Raw genomic sequence first — 22,052 nt, forward strand, 5'->3', positions numbered from 1 at the left:
TAAGTAATTTTGGTTTTTATCGTTTGGTGCTACTTAGGCTCAAAAGGGCTACTAGAACCATATATAGCGATCATCGTCTCTTGGAATTGCAGGTGTTATTTTATAGTGTAAACTGAAAGAGGGAAAAAATCAAATACTAAGTCAGTTTTGAAACTTGTTTTTTATTGGAACTTTCATTTGCTTAAGCAGAGCTGTGTTTCAGAGATCACCTCTGTACTACAAAAAGAGTCAAACATCAAAGAAGGTAAATATTGACATGGCGAGTAAAATCACCAGTAATGAAAACTTTGTGAACATACAGATGATCACAAGTGGAAAACCTTTTATTAATCATTCAGTCTTTTGCCCTGTGAGAATCAGAACTGCTTTCTTCAGGGAATGTTCCCAGTTGGCTGGATGTGTCTATGTATTGATCAACACAGAGTCATTAAGGGAGTGCCTTTTCAGATCAAAACCATCTGCAGGCACGATATTTCCCACCTTTAAGACAGTACTGCCTTTTAACACACACACACACACACACCCCCCTTCACAATAGTTTTTACAGTAAATATATTTTTTATTAAAGGGGTTTTATTTGAAAGTGTGTTTAATTTGTCCATATTGTGTTACACTGAGAGAACTCAAGTATCTAACTTGATCCCCATTTACCACTAGGATATTTTAATCAGGACTATTTACAACTGCAAAGCATTTCACTGAAAAACACTAGCAATCAGAGTAGATAAGTGTAAAACCACATATAGTGTCTCTGATCAAAATCTGTTTTTTTTTACCTTTACTTTTTCTTCATTTACCTTTGAAGATTGCATATGATCTGAAGCAAACTGAACAGATCACTGAAAGTGTTGAAGTCCAGGTAGCAAGGATTTACTTAATGTACCAGTGCAATGACAGGTGATTATTGTTCAGATTTGTTTCCAAACCAGAGGCAGTAAGATCAGTGTTTAGATACACTGTTCTATTCTAATTAATATACAGTCTGAAGGAGAAAGAAGTTAAATTCACAGAAAAAAGTGGGGGTTTATTGACAGATATATCACTGTTGTTCTTCATCCCCCCTCACGTTTGTGTATATATGTGTAAAAATGTAAAAGATACACATTTACTTCTATATTTTAACAAGAATAAAAGCTAGTGTGTGAGCACGTAGTAAGGCAAACCCAGAACAGTTTTCATTTTCACTTTTGCTCAACTGTTTGGTACAGTGAAAAATTCCAGCTTCTGTTTAAACACAGGTTTATAGTGTTGAGCGAGCTTTAGCCAGGGGTATTTGTAAATGAAACTAAGCAGTTCCGTGATGGTGCAGTTTGAGGATTCCTGAATACTCTTTGAGGTTACAAATGTTCAAAAAACAGCACTACTTGGAGCTGACTTGCATAGCTGCCTCTTCTGCTGTCTTTTAACATCTCTCTTGGATAAAATTTCAGAAGGTGGGGAGACAAAGATAAAAGTGGAAGGATTTTAAACCTTGATTGTGGTGTTCTCAGATGAAAAGAGTGATTGAACAGAGAACATAGATAAACAGACAAACAAAAATAACATCCTTGCCAGATGGGTTACCTGCATGTTGGACTTCATTATCTATTTTAAGGATGAAGGAAAAGTGTATTTCTGGAGAGATGCAAGAATATTTTCTTTTATGATGACTCAATAGCTGGAAAGCCTGAGAGAGCATTTTTTCCAATAGATTTGAAATGTTTCGTGATGGGAGCAATGAAGAAAGGGGTTGTGGCAAAATGAGGAGAAAAAAAAGTTAATCAAATCTACCGATTTAATTCCATTTTTTTCTTGGTTGTGTAATTCTCGGTGGAATGTTTAATTTAGAAAAATTAAAAACATAGTATTTGGATTTTTTTGAACAAAAATGGATTACTTTTAACACTTAAGGAAAAATTAATATTTCTAATGTTTTCAGTCCATCTCTACTTTTCCTCTAGCCAAAATTATTTTCTCAATTATTTCTGAATTTCTAGTAATTTCAGTCTTTCTTAAACATTACATTTTTCCAAAAAATTTACTATTTTCCAAAATATCTTCACTCAATATTAAGATTATATGCTATTATATATCCCCAGAGTATTTCAAGCCAAGATTTAAACAGGGTAGAGTTGTGGAAAAAGCTATTGTTATGCTAATGAAGTATCTGTGAGGTCAGCACAGGTTCTGCAAGCAGATCAGTTGGGTATCTGACTTGAATGAAGGGGTAATACATGTAGCCTGTGGAGAGACACTCACCTGAGCCAATGCTAAGCACTACCAAGTTGTAAGGAATCATAAGTAACATGAGTTTAGCATGTAGAATCCAGCAACGGTTGCAAATGTCCAGTGCACAGTTTGACCAGGCAGTGACAGCTGTTAACACTTAATAGCTTACACAAATTCTTAATTCACAGAAAAGGTGAAACATACAGGATTAAAGAGAAAACCTGTGGATCTGATTTAGGAAGTCTATGGAAAGGATTTATTTAGTGCTTTGGTACATTAGCTGTTGTTTGCCATGTGCTCCATATTGAAGTTCTGTATGTGAATATTTGTAATTCTCAGTTCTGGAGGAACAACTTATACAAAATGACACAGCAAACTAGTTTTCCTCCCTTCCTATTTAAAAACAAAAATAAAACAAACAAACAAACAAAAAAAAACCACCCCAAAGAAACAAAAAATCCTCAACCCCAAAGCCTGCTTTATCCTAGATGGGCTGAATCTTCACACTAATCCTAAAGGGTCCAAGTACCCGTGCAAAATTTGTCAGAACGCTTGCTCCAAGCTGATACCTCAATCTAGGATTGGGTGAGTGATTTTGTCTTCTTGTGAACATCTCTGAATACGATTGTAGTTTTCTTATTTCTTAGCTGTTTGTCTTTCAACTGTTTTTGTTGCAAGGGGAGAGAGAAATATCTGCTCATCTGGTTATCAGCCTTCTAAATGGCATTCCAGGAAGATAAAGTGCTTTTGTGACCTTTTAATAATGAACTTTCTGGACATTCTTGAGGTTACGTGTCTGTGTCACCTTTCTAGGAATACCTTCCTTGAAAGTATTAGATTCCCCCATTTATAATTGTTGCAGAATGGTAGTTGATAATTTCATATTCTTCCCCACCCCACTTATTTACATGTGAAACTGCTTCTGGATGGAGCATGCTTGAAAGAGGATTATCAATGTATTGCCATAAACTTTGGGCATTACTTCAGTGCACCTTTCATAGTATTTACTTTCTAGATACTGGAAAGATTTGTTGTTAAGAGTATTAAAATATGTATCTACAGACCCACATTGATCTCATTTTAAGGAATTTTTGGTTTTGGGCTATTTTTAATAAAAAGAACTTGTGTTAATCGTGCACTTTAAAGAGTAGGCATGGTTTGCATTACATTCAAATAAATATGTAAGCTTCTGGATGCTTATCAGTATTTTCTGGATATGTTGAGTGTACAGAACTAAAAGAAAATCTCTCACACAAAATATTCATTCAGGCCTTGTGACCATTTCCCCAAAGCAGAACCATGCTGTGCCGGGCTGGAGTACATCAGAACACTTGTGTTCTTTTTTAATTTCTTTGTTGTTGGTGGTGGTTGGTTGGGGTTTTTTGCACTTGTTGAAGTGCAGTGGACTTCAAGGAGGTAAATGGCTGGGTCATTCCATCACAGTGCCATACATCTGTGGCTTGCAATGAGTTATCACATGGACACAGAACAGAAAATGTGTGAAAAATGTTTTCTTTAGATTGCATTTCACTGCAGTCAGTTTTAGAACTGTTACAAGTACTTGCTAATGGATCATTTCTATTAATACATTGTATTCAAATTACGCAGACAGTATATTTTAAATTATATTTTGTCATTGCTAAACATCTGCATGGTAGTTGTTGTCATATACAAAGAACTCACAATGCAAGTCAGATAGCACATGTAGCTGCATGCTTTACTTTTTAGTTAACAATATAGGTAGGTCTAAGTCTTCCCATGATGTTTAGGCTCAGATAGTTTTCCTATTGTCCTGTTGCACATCAGAATGATATTGGTGTCAAAACTTTTTTGGCACACATGCTACAGTATTGCTGGCTCACTGATGAGATGCTTCATGCGGACAACCCTGGTTTTGTTACAGTCATCTTAGAAAAATCAGCAACATTATGTTCTTCTCTTCCTTTTGTAGACATTTGAGTAAACTGTTCAGATTCGTGTGCACGTAACTAGAGTCAGAACTTTTGCTTGGATTTGCTGATTATTCCTTTTACCAGGCTCTTATTCTGTGGAGACACTCCACAGTGAAGGAGAGGAGTATCCAAACCAGAGTATTTCATACTTTTAACTTATTATTTATTGTAGGTAAGCAATTAATTAGAAGATAGAAAACAGTGTTCAGGCAGAGTGCTGCCTCTGGATTATATGTTGCAGTGTGGTGGTCTATTTTTGAGGCCCCCAAATCACAGTATTAAGATAGCAGTCTGGAGAACTGATTGTGTTAACCACTCTTAATGCTGAACTAAATCACAAAACTTTGACATAGCAAATAGGACAGGGAGGTGATTCGAGACAGCCAGCATGGCTTCACCAAGGGCAAGTCCTGCCTGACCAACCTAGTGGCCTTCTATGATGGAGTGACTACATCAGTGGAGAAAGGACGAGCTACGGGTGTCATCTGTCTGGACTTCTGTAAGGCCTTTGACGTGGTCTCCCACAACATCCTTCTCTCTAAATTGGAGAGATAAGGATTGGATGGGTGGACTGTTCGGTGGATGAGGAATTGGTTGCATGGTCGCATCAAGAGGGTAGTGGTGAACGGCTCAATGTCCAGATAGAGATCAGTAACAATTGGTGTCCCTCAGGGGTCCGTATTGGGACCAATACTGTTTAATATCTTCACCAATGACATAGACAGTGAGATCGAGTGCACCCTCAACAAGTTTGCAGACAACACCAAGCTGAGTGGTGCAGTTGACACACCTGATGGACGGGAAACCAACCAGAGGGACCTGGGCAAGCTCAAGAAATGGGCCCACGTGGACCTCATGAGGTGCAATACGGCCAAGTGCAAGGTCCTGCATGTGGGTTGGGGCAACCCCCAATATCAATACAGGCTGGGGAATGAATTGATTGAGAGCAGCCCTGCCGAGAAGGATTTGGGCGTACTGGTGGATAAAAAGCTAGATGTGACCCGGCAATATGTGCTTGCAGCTCAGAAGGCCAACTGTATCATGGGCTGCATCAAAAGAATCGTGACCAGCAGGTCGAGGGAAGTGATTCTCCCCCTCTACTCTGTTCTGGTGAGACTCGACCTGGAGTACTGTGTTCAGCTCTGGAGTCCTCAGCACAGGAAAGACAGGGACCTATTGGAGCGGGCCCAGAGGAGGGCCACAAAAATGATCAGAGGTATGGAACACCTCTCCTTTGAGGACAGACTGAGAGAGTTGGGGTTGTTCAGCCTGGAGAAGAGAAGGCTCTGGGGAGACCTTATTGCAGCCTTTCAGTACTTAAAAGGGGCCTATAAGAAAGATGGAGACAAACTTTTTAGCAGGGATGAGGGTAATGGTTTTAAACTAAAAGAGGGTAGATTTAGGCTAGATACAAGGAAGAAATTTTTTACAATGAGGGTGGTAAAACACTGGAACAGGTTGCCTAGAGAAGTTATGGATGTCCCAACCCTGGAAGTGTTCAAGGTCAGGTTGGACAGGGCTCTGAGTTACCTGATGTAGTTGAAGATGTCCCTGCTCATTTTGGGGGGTGGGAGGGGGGCTTGGACTAGATGATCTTGAAAGGTCCCTTCCAACCCAAACTATTCTGACATTCTATGCAATAGAAGCAGTATAGGCTGACTGGCTACTGTTTTACCTGTATGATGTTTTTTGGGGGAAGACCTACCTTAGGGAGTGTTTTGATTGTATAGAGCTCAATGACTGTGACGACAAGGTTGAATGCTTGCGGGTAAGGATGAGATGGACGGCCGAGCCCAGAGAGTCGTGGTGAATGGAGTCAAATCCAGTTGGTGGCCGGTCACAAGCGGAGTCCCCCAGGGCTCAGTTTTGGGACTGCTCTTGTTCAATGTATTTATCAATGATCTGGATGAGGGAATTGAGTGCTTCCTCAGAAAGTTTGCAGATGACACCAAATTGGGTGGGAGTGTTGATCTGCTGGAGGGTCGGAAGGCTCTGCAGAGGGATCTGGACAGGCTGGATCGATAGGCTGAGGCCAATTGGATGAGGTTCAACAAGGCCAAGTGCCGGGTCCTGCACTTGGGTCACAACAACCCCATGCAATGCTACAGGCTTGGGGAGGAGCGGCTGGAAAGTTGCCCCACAGAAAAGGACCTGGGGGTGTTGATTGACAGCCAGCTGAAGATGAGCCAGCAGTGTGCCCAGGTGGCCAAGGTGGCCAACGGCATCCTGGCCTGTATCAGAAATGGTGTGGCCAGCAGGACTAGGGAAGTGATTGTCCCCCTGTACTCGGCCCTGGTGAGGCCGCACCTCGAATCCTGTGTTCAGTTTTGGGCCCCTCACTACAAGAAGGACATTGAGGTGCTGGAGTGTGTCCAGAGAATGGCGACAAAGCTGGTGAAGGGTCTGGAGCACAAGTCTTATGAGGAGCGGCTGAGGGAACTGGGGTTGTTTAGCCTGGAGAAGAGGAGGCTGAGGGGAGACCTCATCACTCTCTACAATTACCTTGAAAGGGGGTTGCAGAGAGGTGGGTGTTGGTCTCTTCTCCCAAGTGACGAGTGATAGGGCAAGAGGAAATGGCCTCAAGTTGCAGCAGGGGAGGTTCAGGCTGGATATTGGGAAAAATTTCTTTATTGAGAGAGTGGTGAGACACTGGAATACGCTGCCCAGGGATTTGGTGGTGTCACCATCACTGGAGGTGTTCAAGGAACGTGTGAACGTGGCATTGTGGGACATGGTTTAGTGGGCATGGTGGTGTTGGGTTGATGGTTGGACTTGATGATCTTACAGGTCTTTTCCAACCTTAGTGATTCTGTGTGAGATAGGAGCTTTATTCTCTGCAAAAGTGAATGTTTTTGAGATGGGCTAATATTGCTGGAGTATTATGTATATTTCTATTGGAAATGATCTTACCTTGTTTTTGTTGACATGCTTTACACTTTCAAATATGAATTTCACTTTGTCCTTAAACCCCCTAAATATTCTTCCATTTTGGAACAACTCAGAGCCCTTTCTTCAGTTCTATTATAAATTCATCTTTGTCCTAAACCTGCCTCTAACCAGTAGCGCACATTCATGCAAAGGCAGAGTCAAAGCCCTGGGGTCTACTGCCACTTGTGGACCTCCCAGAACCCTGTTTGGTGTGGTTGATGGTCAGTCCTTAAAAGTCTGGTAAGTCATGTGTTTACAGCTCTTTAATTTTGTTTTAAGATGACATGTCCAGAACTTCATTTTATTTGTTGGTCAGACGAGAAAATTGAACAGAGAATTAGTAATCGTAACAGAAAGTACTTTCAGTAGCACGAATGGCCAAGTACATAACTGATACGAAGTTGATAGTGCCTGATACCGACTTAAACCAATGGAGGTTCTAGACTGACTTTTATGAGAGGTGATCTACCTTACTTTTTTTGGTTGTGTTAACTGCAAGAAGTACCAGTTAGTTTGAGGAAATGCTTGAATTTGGGGTAGAAGAAAGCACATGGTATGTTCTAACTTGTAGCAAGAGGTAGATTTGATAGGGTTGTACGTGTATGTATATTTGTCTCCGCCATAGCTTCATATATTTCTTCCATTACCCTATTATCTGGATTCTGTGTAACTTTTTTTGTGCATTTTCTTCTTGGAGAAGTAAGAAAAAGCCATTATTCTCATTTTAGAGATTAGGAATGAAAATGTGGTGACAATGAGGCCCAGATCCTCAAAGAAATTAAAGTGCCCAATTCCTTATTCTTCATTGTAGAACTGGGTATCTTCCTGCTTTTAGAGAAAAAGGGCTTTAGAGTTTGTTGAGGTGCCAAGAACTGAACATAGCGATTTAAAGTGAAAAGTGACAGAAAGCTCTAAACTGTATTTGCACTCACGAGAAACAGAAAATTCAGCAGTCTGTTATCACAGTTGTGGGAGAATGAAGTTCACTTTAATTATTTTTGGGTTTGTAACTTCCATCAGGAATTTAGAGTGGTGGAAGGGAATGCCTTTTCCCCCTTTCTAAATTAGTAAGTAAAATCACTGGATACTCTTCTCCATTCACAAGCAAATAATACCATGGTGATAGTCTGAAAAGAGTAAAAAATAGCCATTTATGCAAGGTTCCTAGGAATTAGCACTGTTTGCGCATACTTTTTACTCCATTCTCTCTCTCTCACTTTTTCTTTTTTATCTTTATGGAATAATTGTACTTCAATATGCAATTTTCTCAAATTTATATCTGCAATCATTTTAACTGAAATATAGTCCGAATCAATTATATCTTGAGTTAGAATGCTGTTTTAGAAACATACACCTGAAACACAGGGACTGAAGAAAGGAACAAAGGCTTCCTCCTCTATTGTTGCTGTCTAACATAAATTCTATAGTCTGAAATCAGTGGCTGTACCAGTGTACTCTTGTCCTTTGGATTATTTTAGTAATACCTGAAACATTTTTAGAAGTCCAGCAACTTTGAGTGCACAGTTTGCAGGTAAAAGTTATTTTCTGAGTTATTTCTTATCTCTTTCCTAAAACTCTGTCATTCTGTAGAAAGTTTCTGCAGTGTTCTCATTAACTCAAATTTTCTCTGCAAGTGGTTTTGTTACTGGAGCCTGTAACAGTTACCGGAGCACATTTTTTCTTTCCTTTGTTTTCTTTTTTAAACAATGTTTCTTCAGTGAGCAAACAATTTACAGGACATTCTCTCTGGAGATCAACTCTAAAAAGTGTATGCTGTCAAGATATGGGACTAAATTATTGCGATTTGAGTCAGCAACTTAGGAAAGGCCAGTCGACCCAGTCAAAGACTATTTGTGTATCAAATTATGCTCAGGCAAATTTATCTTTCTTTGAAAATGCTGTATGAATGCAGTTTAGCATGCAGGCTACATTATCGTCTTGTCTTTTAGAATAAAGCAAAGCAGGTAGTTATGTATTGAGAGTTAAATCTTCTTTAATCTGTAGTCAGTATTTTACCACACTCTCAAGACTGTTCTTAGAAATTAAATAAAATGATAGGACCAACAACTTTTTCTGTAGTTTCCTTCTTCAAAATTTCTATATGGTATCTGTGCTGAAAAAATAGAGAAAGGGATTAATTCCTATTGAAAAGTTAGAGAAAACACTAGTTGCACAGTAATGCAGACCTCAGTTTATGCCCGCTGAAATGCAGTTCACAGTATCATTTTTCTTTAAATTAGATAAAGACAACCTAATAACACTTCATCTCCTTGGAGAGATGTTTGCATTATTTCATCTATAAATTAACAGCAAAAGACAGGAAACTGATTCAGTATATTTAGATGTTTCATCATACTGGCTTTTGTTTCTAATGTTTTAGTTCCTTTAGTAAGAAGGAAAGCCAAAATTAATGTATTCTCCCTACAGATGCAGGCTGCTATTCGAAGCATTAAGTTGCTTGCCTCCTCACCCAAATATTTACTCTGTATTTTTTTCTTTTAGGACCTGGTCCTATTGAAGTCAATATAAAAAAATCTGACCGATTGGAATACTAATTTGCTCAAGATTTTTTTTTTTCTTTCCTCTCACACAGTTTTGCAGTTTTTGCAGTTTTATGCGCTCTGATTTTGACTGACAGCATACTGTAAAGGGGTCAAATAAAAAGCCCATAGCTTTGTGGTTCCGTGCAAGACTGAAGAGGATGAATGTTTTTCTTATTTAAACTCTGCTACAGGCTTTCTGTGTGAGAATGAATAGAACTATGGGCTCTATTCTTTCCCTTGCATATGCTGATAACTTCATTTACCTCATAGGGATGCTGGGCAGCCAGGCTTGCAGAAGAAGGTGGAGCTGATGTGCCAAAAGATTGCTAACTCACGGCTTTCACCTCTTGTCCAGTCCCTCCCCTCTTTCCACACCCATTTCTTTTTATGGCTTTCTGATACACAGTGACATGAATAGGCAAAGCTTGCTGTACTGATACTGTGAAACTCTCTTAATTTATAATGTAACTGTTTCCTACAAACCCAGACCTGTACAGAAACAAAAGTAAAGAGAGGGTTATGTTTTCTCGGTGCTTACAGCCACCAAGTCACATTTATAATTACCCTGGTAAATTGATTAGACTATGTAACCTAAGCATCAAATGAAAGTTTTCAACTCATTAAAGAGCTTTCATTCTGATTGCAAGAAGTAAAAAAAAAAAAAAAACCAACACCCCAAACATAAACAAACATGAGATGAACTCACAAGATGAATGTTTCCAAACTGGACCAAATAATGATAATTATTCTGCATAGTCTTGTCTCATACTGAGATAAAAATAGGTTTTAAAATCTGTAAAAGCAGTTGAGCCATGATTTCTGGGTGAAAAAGAAAAAAAAAAGCCTTTCTTGACTGAAAACAGCTTGTGGCTAATGAGATATGAGCCTGTCAATTCTACTGGAAAGCAGCATTGGTCCTCCAGAAAGCATCGCAAAAACAACCTGTGATAGAATATACTTAACTATAGCCCCATCTAGGCAGAATAGCTGAAATAATTTTGCTAACAAAGCTCCCTAAAATGAGCAGAGGGACCAGGATACAGCATGGTGACAGTAATATCTAGATGCCACCTTCTTTTTGCAATAGCTTCTTTGCTTATTGTAATTTAACTTTGTATAACCTTGTAGTGTTTTCCAGTGAAACTTCTTGCTTCCTCTTCAGACACAAGGGAATTGTAATGTGGACCATCAGTACTTTTTTTTTCATTCTTTCTTTGTTAGTATACTCCAGACATACAGTAAAATTGTTTGGTTTGCCTCAAGGTTTGATTGCGGAACAGAACGTAATTGCATATACTGTAGTGGATATATATGAGTCTGATTGACCTGACCTGCCAGTGGAGGGTAGAGGTGTGATTGCCAACCATTTCTTCTGAAGAAAGCAAGCAAGCTGGATGGGTAGCCCTGTCTGTAGGACAGTGACGATCCAAGTCACGTTCATTATCTCAATCATACCTGTCAGTTACCTCAGTCAATAGTAAAGTAGGAAGTAAATTGCACAGAACTTATCTAAAAAGCTGTGTTCAGAAGAGTATTTATTATTTGCATGTCCTGCATTTTCTGTATGTTTATCAAAATAAAATGGCCTTTTAATACTTACTAAGTAGCATTTGAGGGGGGATTTCTCTTTGGTACAAATTAAAATTCATGTGAAAGATAGAACTTTTGTCCCCCTCCCCTGCCCCATCTTAACTTCTTAGCCCCCAATCTTATACTCCTACCTTCTGTTTCTTCAGCTAAACAGGGATAATTCCCATATTCCTGGTGTTGATCAGCCTCGTGCTTTTTTCTGCGTTCTCTAAGAGCTGACAGGCAGCAAAAGCCTGGAGTGCATGTGGGTGCATACTTTCAAGAGAGCTTTAGCCTTTGTAAGCCCAGTGTCCCATCATCATGATGTAATCCCATATGATAGTTCTTCTTCTGGTACATGTCCTAAAGCAAGTCTCAGAATCTGCCCTTAGTACAAGTACCAAATTTGGGCCACTTTTCCATACCTGCAACCTGAAAGAAGGAATTACTACTGCTATTGTATAATGTACTGCTAAGATTTCTGGATTGGAGTGTAGCATCCTGGCTGCTCATGTTCAAGGAAGAGAAGGGCTGCCAAGTTGTTCTGGGAATGGAGGGGCCACCCGGTGAGAGGCAAATAAAACATCTTGGTTTGTTCAGCTAGCATAGTGCAGATGAAAAGGTGATGGATCTGGGAAGTGCTTAATGCACTGCTCATCAGTGCAGGAAGTGCTTAGAGGTTTTCCACTGGATGTTGAAATTTAACTTATAATTAATTATTATTAAGTCATATGCTATATTCTTTATTCCTTTCTGCTCACGCATACTGACCATGTAGGAGTTTTGCTGGAGTAAAGAATAATTTAGGTCAGTATTGTTTGCTATTGCTATGAGTGCAGTTTTGTTACTGCCACCATCACATTATCAACAAGATAAATTAAGTACGATGCAAGAATTTTTGTATTTGTGACATTGGTAAGTCCAATTCAGAAATTGAAGAGATTTAGGTGGACTTAGATTCTTTACTAAAATCTGGAAGTTGTCTTAAATTTCTTGGAAATACACTCTTTTTTACTTTACTTCTTGATGGTGTCCAAAATTTGTGCATCAAATAGAAAAAAAATTCCACAAATGAAGACTTTTATGTATTTAGAATTAACTCTTTTATTACCAGGGCTTATACCCGAAGAATGAAGCTATGTTTAGGTAGGGAGAATAGAAATTATGTCAAATCATTTGTAGCATGAGTATAGAAGTGTTGGTTAACAGTATATATGCACAAACCAGAAGATACATGTGATTTGAACAACGTGTGCAACAGGGTGAAAATGTAATGATAAACAAGAACTTGCCATTGAACAGTCATGTTTCTGTGCAGTTGTCTGCTTGGGAAAAGCAGTTGTACTGTACTGCTTAGATGGTTTTCAGAGTTCGTTTTTAGAAACACCCTGGGAAACACAATTGTTGCCAGCAGTGTTTGCAGATGCCACAAAGACTGTGGATATATGAAATAATGAAGAGCACAGGTCACTGGGCTCAAAGAAACATATGTTTCAGCGCAGTGAAACATAGGGATGTACATCTAAGAGCTGCAGGAGGAGAACTGGGATGGGGGATTGTCTTTGGAGCGGTGTCTGAGAAAAGTCACTGGCATCATGGTAGTCAAACTTGGTCCCTATCTGACCCTTTGGCCAAGAGAACTCATTTAGGTGTGCAAACAAGAATACGAAGTGTTGGTAGAGAAGTGGTATCACCTTTGTATTTTTTCCTTGTGTGACTGCTACAATGGGGTTTCCAGGTCTAGGCTCCACACTTCAGAAAAAAGGTGGCAAATTGAAGAGGGCACAGAGAAGAGACACAGACTAATTAAAGGATTAGAAAAATACGGTTTCTACAGAAAGACTTAGGAGCTCAATTTATTTAGATTATCAAAGAGAAGGTTAATGGGTGATATGCTCACAGTCTCTAAGTACCTACAAAAGAAAGAGAAATTTTATAATAGAGGGCTTTTCAGAGCAGGGAAAAAGATATAACAAGAGCCAGTGCATGCTAGGTGCTGCAGTGAGACAAAGTCAGACTAGGAATAAAATCCTGTTTGCTTGTTTAAACAGTGATGACCATTGCTCTCTGAAATAAGTTACCAAAGGTGCCACTAAGTTTTGCATTACTAGACTTCTTAAGTCAAGGCAGAATGCTTTTGTTAGAGGACATTGTCTTGTTCAATCTCTGCTCCCAGAGTTAAAGAAGAAATTAAGGCAAGAATGTTTAATAATTATATTAAGAACCGTTCATACTAGAGAACCACAGTGGTAGCATCCAGTTGTTGAAATGATGATGAAAACTGTGTTTCTTTTAACATGCTGGACTCAATCTGGCCGGGTCTTTAGGCTTGCCTTCTTATTGAAGGCTCATCACCAAGTATTCTTGAATTAATAGGACCATTCACATGGATCAGAACCAGCGTACTCAACGCTGGGAGTATGAATGCTTTTTTGCAGTGGTGGTAAGTTATCCCAGGTGTGAGGGTGTTTTACAAAGCAAGTACCTCAGGGCATGATGTTGTGATTCCAGTCAGTGGCCTCCAGCTGTGGGTCTCTGTGCTGCAGCTGGAGCCTGCTGCCCCCGCAGCTCAATGATGGCACCTAGAACTGGCTGAGAACACCTTGTCTGCCTCACCAATGGCCTGGGTTCTCCATCACACTGAGCATTTGCTCAGGCTAGCAGCTTTGGTGGCATGCTTCCTGGGCACACGCTACCTACCTATTTAACAGAAAGGAGGCCTCTCCCCCAAAATACTGTCAGGCCCCCCAGGACCAGATCTAACCTTTAGTGGCATAAAACCACTTCTTTGACACTTACAAGGCTGTGTTAAATAGTACAATGTTGATGCTTTCTATAATGTTCATCAATCTGGTACAGGCTTTTACAACATTTTCCAGTCTTTCCAGCCCCAAAGTTCCTACTTCAATAACCCAGGTTGGATGCTGATACAAACAATAAAGTAAATTTCATAAATGTTTCTTTGTCTTAGTTCTCCCATCAATTACTAATAATTTTGGTCTTCATTAAGAGGTGTGCAGTATCCATTCTTTTGGTCCTGCTTTGTCTCTTTTTCTCTGTTCTGCACAGGTTCTCTTCTTTCCAGTTGTGCTAGTTTCCAGATTAAATGGCTCATTTTCTCTGTACTTCTTTCTCCGCTCCAAGCTTCCTAAGAAGCTATGTGTATTTTCTCCAGATCCACACAGCTTCTGTATTGGTAAGGGATAGGATGAATGCTGTGGTTTCACTTTTATATCCTGGATTAATTCTTGTTTCCAAAACATCAGCACGCAGTAGAGTGGGCAGAGAAAAGAAAGTTCTTCTGACCTCTTTCAGATCATGGCATCTACAGTTTCCATTTAAATGGTTGATCAGAAAAGTTTACCTACTAACCACTCTTCTGGTCAAACAAGTCTGTAACTTGACAATCATTAGCAAATGATAGACTGCATATACACTGACGCCTTCATGATAAGAACTATAATAGCAGAAAGAGAATATAGGGTAATGCTGGGGACATCTCCCAAATCATGTTAATAGGGTCCTAAATCATTACAGCAGTTCTTTATTAAACTATATTCTATTTCTAGTCTTTAATGTAAATGACAGATTTCACTGTGCTAATCTCTGGCACTAGGTTCTGTTTAATGCTTCCTGTATGCAAAAAATGTTGTAGCCTACATAGCCTCTTATCCACAACTCATACTTTAGAAGGTTATTTCTTTGGTAAGATGCCTGTAATTTAGTGGAAGTAATAACAGGCTATGTGCATTTTTCTGGATTTTTAAAATTCTAATTTAAGCGATAAGCAATTTATGCAATATCTTGAGGTTCCTTGACACATTGGAATTGAAAGAGGAGAAATGGAAGGAAATGACAAATCTTTTCTGTTTTCTTTTTTTTTCCATCCTTGTTTATGATTTTTCACTCATCAAGTATTTCTCAACGTGTGGTTTTCAAGAAGCAGGGTTTGATTAATGAAGTGTCAGATACAGAGGATGTCATGAGAATCTTGGCATTTATTGTTTGCAGCATTTAAATTAGCCACGGTGTTTTCAATATTCCTTATTTTTTATTTACTATATCTGTTACCCTGTTGATAGTAAATACCCTCTTATACTAAATATCAGTACCTAGTAAATTTTGATCCTTAGACATCTGCAGGAAGTCGATATTTATAAAAAAAATTATACCAGTTATTCAGATTTGCATTTTGATGGAAATCCTTTATTTATTTATTTACCTACTTACTTATTTTAAACGAAGACAGTGGAGAGTGTTAGACTACTAGTGGTTTCAGTGACATAGATGCTTATGTACCAGGCCTAAGGCCATCAAAATTATTTTCATAAGGAAATGGGCCCCTATCAAAACCTGGCTAGAAATACATTTTTGGCAATATCAGCAGGTCAGATAGAAGTTCAGTTGTTAACCTTTTATTTAGTAATTCCTTACTCTGGTCGTCTGAAAACCTGTGTGCTAGATAATAGACTTCTATACTATCATGCCTTCCATATAGAAGGCATGCCTCAGTTTAACTTAGCTGGGAACAACTCTGTTGAGAGCCACTAAAACAGGATGTTTCTGTGAAGGTTTTATGCTGGATTTGTGATTCCATATTGGTATAATTAGTAGATATTATATATATAATTTCCTTGATGTACTTGACATGTCTATGAGTTTGTTCATTCCTGTAGAGAGTTTTTTCAGTTCTGACACATCCCACTTGAGTGTCAATCTTGGTATTATACTTCTTATGCTAGTAGTTCTACCTACCCTTAAGTGTTTTTTGTATTAATAGAACCGGTATAAAAGGAAGGAGAGAAAGAAGGATAGATTTGATTTAGACTATTGGATTGTCTTTCTTTTGCATTGTATCCTTGAATAAATTAATATATCTCCCAGATAATGATGTGTCTTACTTATTATTGAATAACTTTTCTTTCCCCACCCATGTTAAAAATTACTTCCATGTTTTTACTGTGCTCCTTTGTTGTGATACACTTTGTCAGAATGAGTTGTACTGTTTGCAAGGTGTGTGCTGTTCTCACAATACATAAACACTTTAGTCTAACTATGCCATTGAAAATGCTTGCGATTCAGGAACCTGGGTGATACTGCTCCTGTATTGTGTAGAGGTATTTGGAAATCTTCCCGGTGCCTTTTCAGCAAGCATTTAATGTGATTCATAATGCTCTGGGATAGAATCACAGATGTGAGAGAGACCTACTACATCATCACTTCCATTTTCATATGAGATCAGGTTATATTCCCTCAACAGAAAATGCATCGAGTATTAGATTCCCACTACATCTGTTCTCCAACAACTTTCCAAACCTGGCAGGAAAAGCATTGTCCTGAGAATTCTTTAAGAAGCATAAAAAGAAACAGGGAGTCAAGGCTGCCTTGTCCCTCTATTTTAAAAATCCCATGCAGGTTTTTATGTTATTCTTTCAGTGATGTTTTCAACAGCCGTTTAACTATATTATCTGTACTGAGACATCTATGTAGGTATGTAGCACGTGAGCCCTATGCGGAGACATATCCTGGATGTATGGGTATATTCTGAGGAGATAAAATTGCAGAGTATTTCTTTCAAACTAATTAGTATGACTTACAAGGAGGAAAATGGAGGGGGAAAAAAAAAATCCCTATTTCTTAATTAATCTGTTTCTTGGATACAGAGAATATATTGTGAATATAATTTTTTTCAATTTCTTGTACTAGCTTTCTATGGTCAGAATATAGCACACTGAATTCAGATTCCATCATATGTGGGATGTTGCTGCAATAAATTCAGTTCTACAACTTAAATCCTTTCTTTTTCTCTCTTTCTCTCTTTCCTTCTCCATCCCTCCCCTCCCTCCTCAGGCAGCCAAGGGCAGTTTCCACTTACACAGAACGTCACGGTTGTTGAAGGGGGAACAGCAAATTTGACCTGCAGGGTCGATCAAAATGATAACACCTCCCTCCAGTGGTCAAATCCAGCTCAACAGACACTGTACTTCGATGACAAGAAAGGTAAATCGATTCCTGAACTCATGGTTCTGCATCATTTTTTCTAAGAAAGAAATGTTTAAAACCATTTCCCTTTAATATTTTAATTTGAAAATTTTTGCTAGGAATATATGTTTTCAGCTCTAATTATTATATACTCTTTTTTGAAGGGGGTTCACTGAAGTACTCTCTTGCATATAAAATTGTATGTTATTATTAAAGGAAAAGAATAGTATTTGAAATTCTTATTGCAAGCTAATTTGGAAAACATTATTGCAGAACATCTTGGAAGAGCATTTATGGGTGGTGAGAGGCTGGCAAGGGAAGAAGTAGTCCATAAACCTTGTGACTTGCCTTTATTAGTGTGTGCATTTGTGTGTATGCTTATGTATTTTATATATATTTTATATATATATGTATATAATCCCACTACTTGCTTCAAGTGTGCTATAGTTTTGTTTGGTTGTTAGTGCAATACGCAGTTGCTATGGTAGGTGTTCTTACTGTAACAGCTAATCAAAATGTTCATTTTTAGGGCCCTCATTTTTCCAATTATACCATGCACAGTTTTTTTTTATTTTTAGTTAAATTAGAGGGGAAAAAAGACAGGAAAATGTCCACTCCTTACAAAAAGAAGGGCATTATCACTGCAGCAGGATATATTTCTAAGACGTTTATCTTAATCTGAAATGAAAAAGCATTACATTTTATGTAACGGAATGTTAACATAAAGATTACGTTAGGTTCCATACAGAAATTAAAACTAAATTTATGAGGAATAAATTAATCACTTGGCTTCAAGAATGCAAAAGCTTTGGTGATGATTTCAGTGGTACAGAAGTTCAACAGTATTTGATACTTAATTCTACTGCCTGAATTTATTCTGAAAGGTGCTACATACTCTAGAACATATTTTAACAAGTGCAGCTACCTCTCTGTTTAAAATTGAAGAAGTGCTGTCCAGATGCTTTGCTGTATGATTACAAGACTTTAAAACACCTTGCAGGACTGAAAATGCTTTGTGGATCTATGCAATTCAATAAAAGTAGAGTCTAAAACCTGTCATTTTATACCTGCAGAAGCTACAATCAAAATATAGTTTTTTGCTATTAATATAATAGTTGAATAGAATCTCTTTATGGTGTTGAAGTGGTTCCTTTCTCTTTTATCTAATTTCCTGTAGCGTGTAATCATTTGATTTGCAATTTCTTTGAAATCATAAGTACCTTTTGAATGTACAATTGAAAATGAGAGGTTTGTAAGGTGCGAAATTTTGAGCTGTAAGTCTAGTCCTGTAACCTTTACTCATATGGACCCCTTTATTTTAGCTGTAATCATTAAGTGATTTGGAATGGGGAAATAATGTCTGCAAAAGTAAAAGCAGAGCGAACTTGCCTGTTAATAGAGCACATCAATACGCACAAAATCTATATCTTTTATAAAATAAGTGACATTTTAAAGGAGGCTGAGAAGGACATGGGAGGATTGCAAACAGATTAATTCAAACTTTGTAGCCATCTTGGTGTGAATTGAATTTTCTGTGTACTTTAGCTAAATCTGTACTTTTACAATGAATAGTTGAAGTTTGCATTACTTTTTAATATAATGAATTGAAGCAACAGAATTTGAATGGCATGCAGCATAGTAAGTACTTAGAAGCAATTTATATTCCCCACAGGAAATGTGAGGAGCTGAAGTGTATAAATTTAAAGGGCCACACTCTTTATTGAACTTTTAGCTTGTCCCAAGACTTCAAGGAATACTTGATGATTCATTTTACAGAGGGATTACTGTGCATCTGTTAGACAGAAAAATGTCTTGATGTGGTCAAGAAAAACTTTAGGTCCTTCAATCAGAGATATTTAGTCTTTCTTACGTTGTCAAAGCTTTGCATTCTGTGTGACATTTCCAGACTTGAGTACACCGAGGGGAGTGAGCAGTGCACCCAAGTCCTACATGGAAAACATTCTGCCATTTCTGAAAATGAAGTTACAGCTTTTATTGGCAATTTTTTCTGTGTGTATATGTATGTGTTCTTATAAGTAAGAAAGATATTTCCTTTACATTCTTTTGATGCTTGTGTTATTGAGCCAAAATGGAGAGAAATATTTATAGCTCTGATATCTTGGTGGTTTTCTCAGTAAATGATGGCAAGAGGAACTGTAAAGGCTTCCTCTTTTTTTTTTTTTTTTTTTCTTTTTTTTTTTTTTTTTCTTTTTCCTTTCCCACTTCTCCCAGCCAGGCATACTATTTGGCTATAAAAAGCAGCTTTCTACTAGATCCAGTCATTACATTTAATTTACTGAGAGCAGTGCCTCAGCCAGAGTCTTTTCAAACCTGTCTCTTAATGTTAGCCAAAACCAACCTTCAGATCTTACTTCTTCCTTCAGCACCATGAAAATTGCTGTTTAATAGCTGTGCTTCTCAAACCCTGAAAATTCATGAAAACTGCTGAGTAGGGGTAGGGTACACAATGGTGTAGGATTAAGTTCTGTGTAGGAAACAGAACCTTAGAAGAGGAGCACCACCAGTAGCCTTTATATCCATCAGAGCTCAGGAACTGTGGATATTGCCACGTTCAGAACTAAATCAAGTTTGGATGCCTTTAACTTTACTTCCCTTCAGTAAGTCATTTTCTATGTATGTACTTGTAAGAATGACACACAAATGAATGACAGTATGTTTCTTTTATGTCTGGAAGCATAAAAAAAATCAGGAAACCTTTCTATTGATTGCTCTATATTTTAATAACTGTGAGAGAGTCAGGTAGTAAAACAAAGGCAATCAGGTAAGTATCAAAAGAGGGTTCTAACTGCAGCAGAAGATGAGGGACATGACAGATGTCAGCATATGGCAGAACATGTGCCAAAAATGGAGTAAATTGTCCATGCAGTAAAAAGCCCTCTGCTGCTAGATTGCCCTTGGTGGGACCCCTTTCATGTTCACACTTCTTTCTCAAGCAGGTTGGTTGCCCTGTCTCGCAAAAACATTTTCTGACCAAAATCGAACTTGCCATGGGCCAGGAAAAAAGAGTCACTTGGTCAGATGGAGAGAATGTCTGTTTCCCAGTCCCATGCCTTTCAACAAGGGGTTTATTATTAGTATCCGTTTTATTCAAAATGGATGACATATACTATGACAATCACATTCATGTCATTTTACTTTCTTCTGGACTGTGATGCAATCATTGACATTGAAGTTAGGAGTCATATTCTTCCTTTTTCTGTTTTAGATATTCTAAATAAGTATGGAAATGCAATGAGCCAAATACACTAATACCAAAGCTGCACTGTTAAAATTATTCTTTTGGTTCTCCTCACGTACTGCTATGGCCACATGTTTTTAAGTATGGATTTTGCTCAGTTAGGAGGATTTTGTGGCTGGTAAAGAACACTTCCCCATGCCCCCACCCCTCCCAGCATTTTAATATTTATTTAATATTTATGAAGGAGACAAGGACTATTTTTAACTTGAGACATTTTTGGCACCTAGCCTGTACAATCTTACGGTGACATAGATAGAAAATGAGTAGAGTTTTGTTTCAGAAAAGTCAATGCTATAGGTTTAGTGATTATGAAACCACAGTTCAGAGGTTGTTTCCAGGCCCTCAACACTTGAAGTAGTTGATTTGGGGTTTGTTGTAAATTTAGGCCTAAAATGTGTTTGACTTACTGTGGTGATGGGAATTGTGGGAGGAAAGAAATCCTATTTTCCTGTAGGAAAATAAGTTATAGCTTCATTTTATTAGCTAAGCAAGGTAAAAGAGTTGCTTCCCTCCAACTCTTATTTTGACACTCTAAAATAGCTTAAAGCTGGAACTAACTTTGTCTTCATTATTATTTTAACACACAGTGGCTAAAATATGTGAAAACACAAATGTTTGATCTTGTGGATTTGGTCCTATTGATGACCTGTCTCCTTCAGCATGCTGTCTCTCTGTTGTCCTGTCGGGTACTTCTTTTTTTCTGGTTCCTCTACCTTGTAGCTTCAGGGACATTGTGTATCAATTTGATTGTTAACTCTTCCTCTTTCATTTGAATCATTAAATCTTTACCTGACAGTAAAAAATAGTCTAGTTGCATAAATGGATAAATGGCCTTAAATTTTAATAAGCTTAACAACCTTACCAAGACCCCCTTTGGTTTCCCACCCCCCAAACAGAATTTTAAAGATTGTGTCTTCCTGGAAAATACGAATTCACAGCTCACCCTGAGCAAGTTCAGAGTCTTTGGAAACAAATGCAAATTGCATGCTGCACATAAAACGAGTTTTTCCCTACACAATTTTCGATTAAAATGAATAATTGCCATAGAAACCTCCGTATCACTTTATGCACCCAAGTACCTGTAATTACATAGCTGCCTTTGGAAGAAGCACAACGTGCAACAACATAGAACTGGCAGATATGATTTTAAATTAATATAGGTTATTTTATTTTATCTTCAGTGGTGGTACTACTTAAGGATTTCAAGTGGGCAATAAACACAGAGACACATATATATGAATGCAGATGTATAACAAAAAGAGCGTAGCATGGAAACACAGAGATGGTTGATAAAGAGAAGACTGAAAAGAACCTTCATTCAGTTTGTTATAGCAGACGTCTTCTCATTTTCCCCTTCGGTAGGGAATATAGATACATATGGAGTAGGACACTGAGTTACAAAGGAGACATGTACAACTGAACGATGGCTGTTGATGTCAAAGGTGTTTAATCTCATCAATATAAAAATGTGCAATCAGACTATAGAAAGGAAGAGAAATGGTGCCTGGTGTATATCTAAGTTTTGCTCATTCAGGCAAGTGAAAGTGTAAAATACCTGCTCTTCACCTTAAAGGGAAGTTTGCAGGTCTGTTGATAGTAAAACAAGTGATG

The 22,052-nt window shown here is 38.1% G+C and overlaps 1 protein-coding gene across 1 annotated transcript in view; it reads left to right on the forward strand.

Annotated features, from left to right (window-relative positions):
* CADM2 (cell adhesion molecule 2) overlaps nt 1-22,052 on the forward strand; it is a gene marked incomplete at its 5' end in the record, with an annotated part of 228,658 nt that overhangs the window by 33,104 nt on the left and 173,502 nt on the right. The window contains one exon of the mRNA XM_059820833.1: nt 17,051-17,200. Within this exon, the coding sequence (XP_059676816.1) occupies nt 17,051-17,200 (150 nt within the window). The remainder of the gene's footprint in view (nt 1-17,050; nt 17,201-22,052) is intronic.

Source organism: Gavia stellata, chromosome 1 (assembly GCF_030936135.1).
Source record: "Gavia stellata isolate bGavSte3 chromosome 1, bGavSte3.hap2, whole genome shotgun sequence".
NCBI classification, from domain to species: Eukaryota; Metazoa; Chordata; class Aves; order Gaviiformes; family Gaviidae; genus Gavia; species Gavia stellata.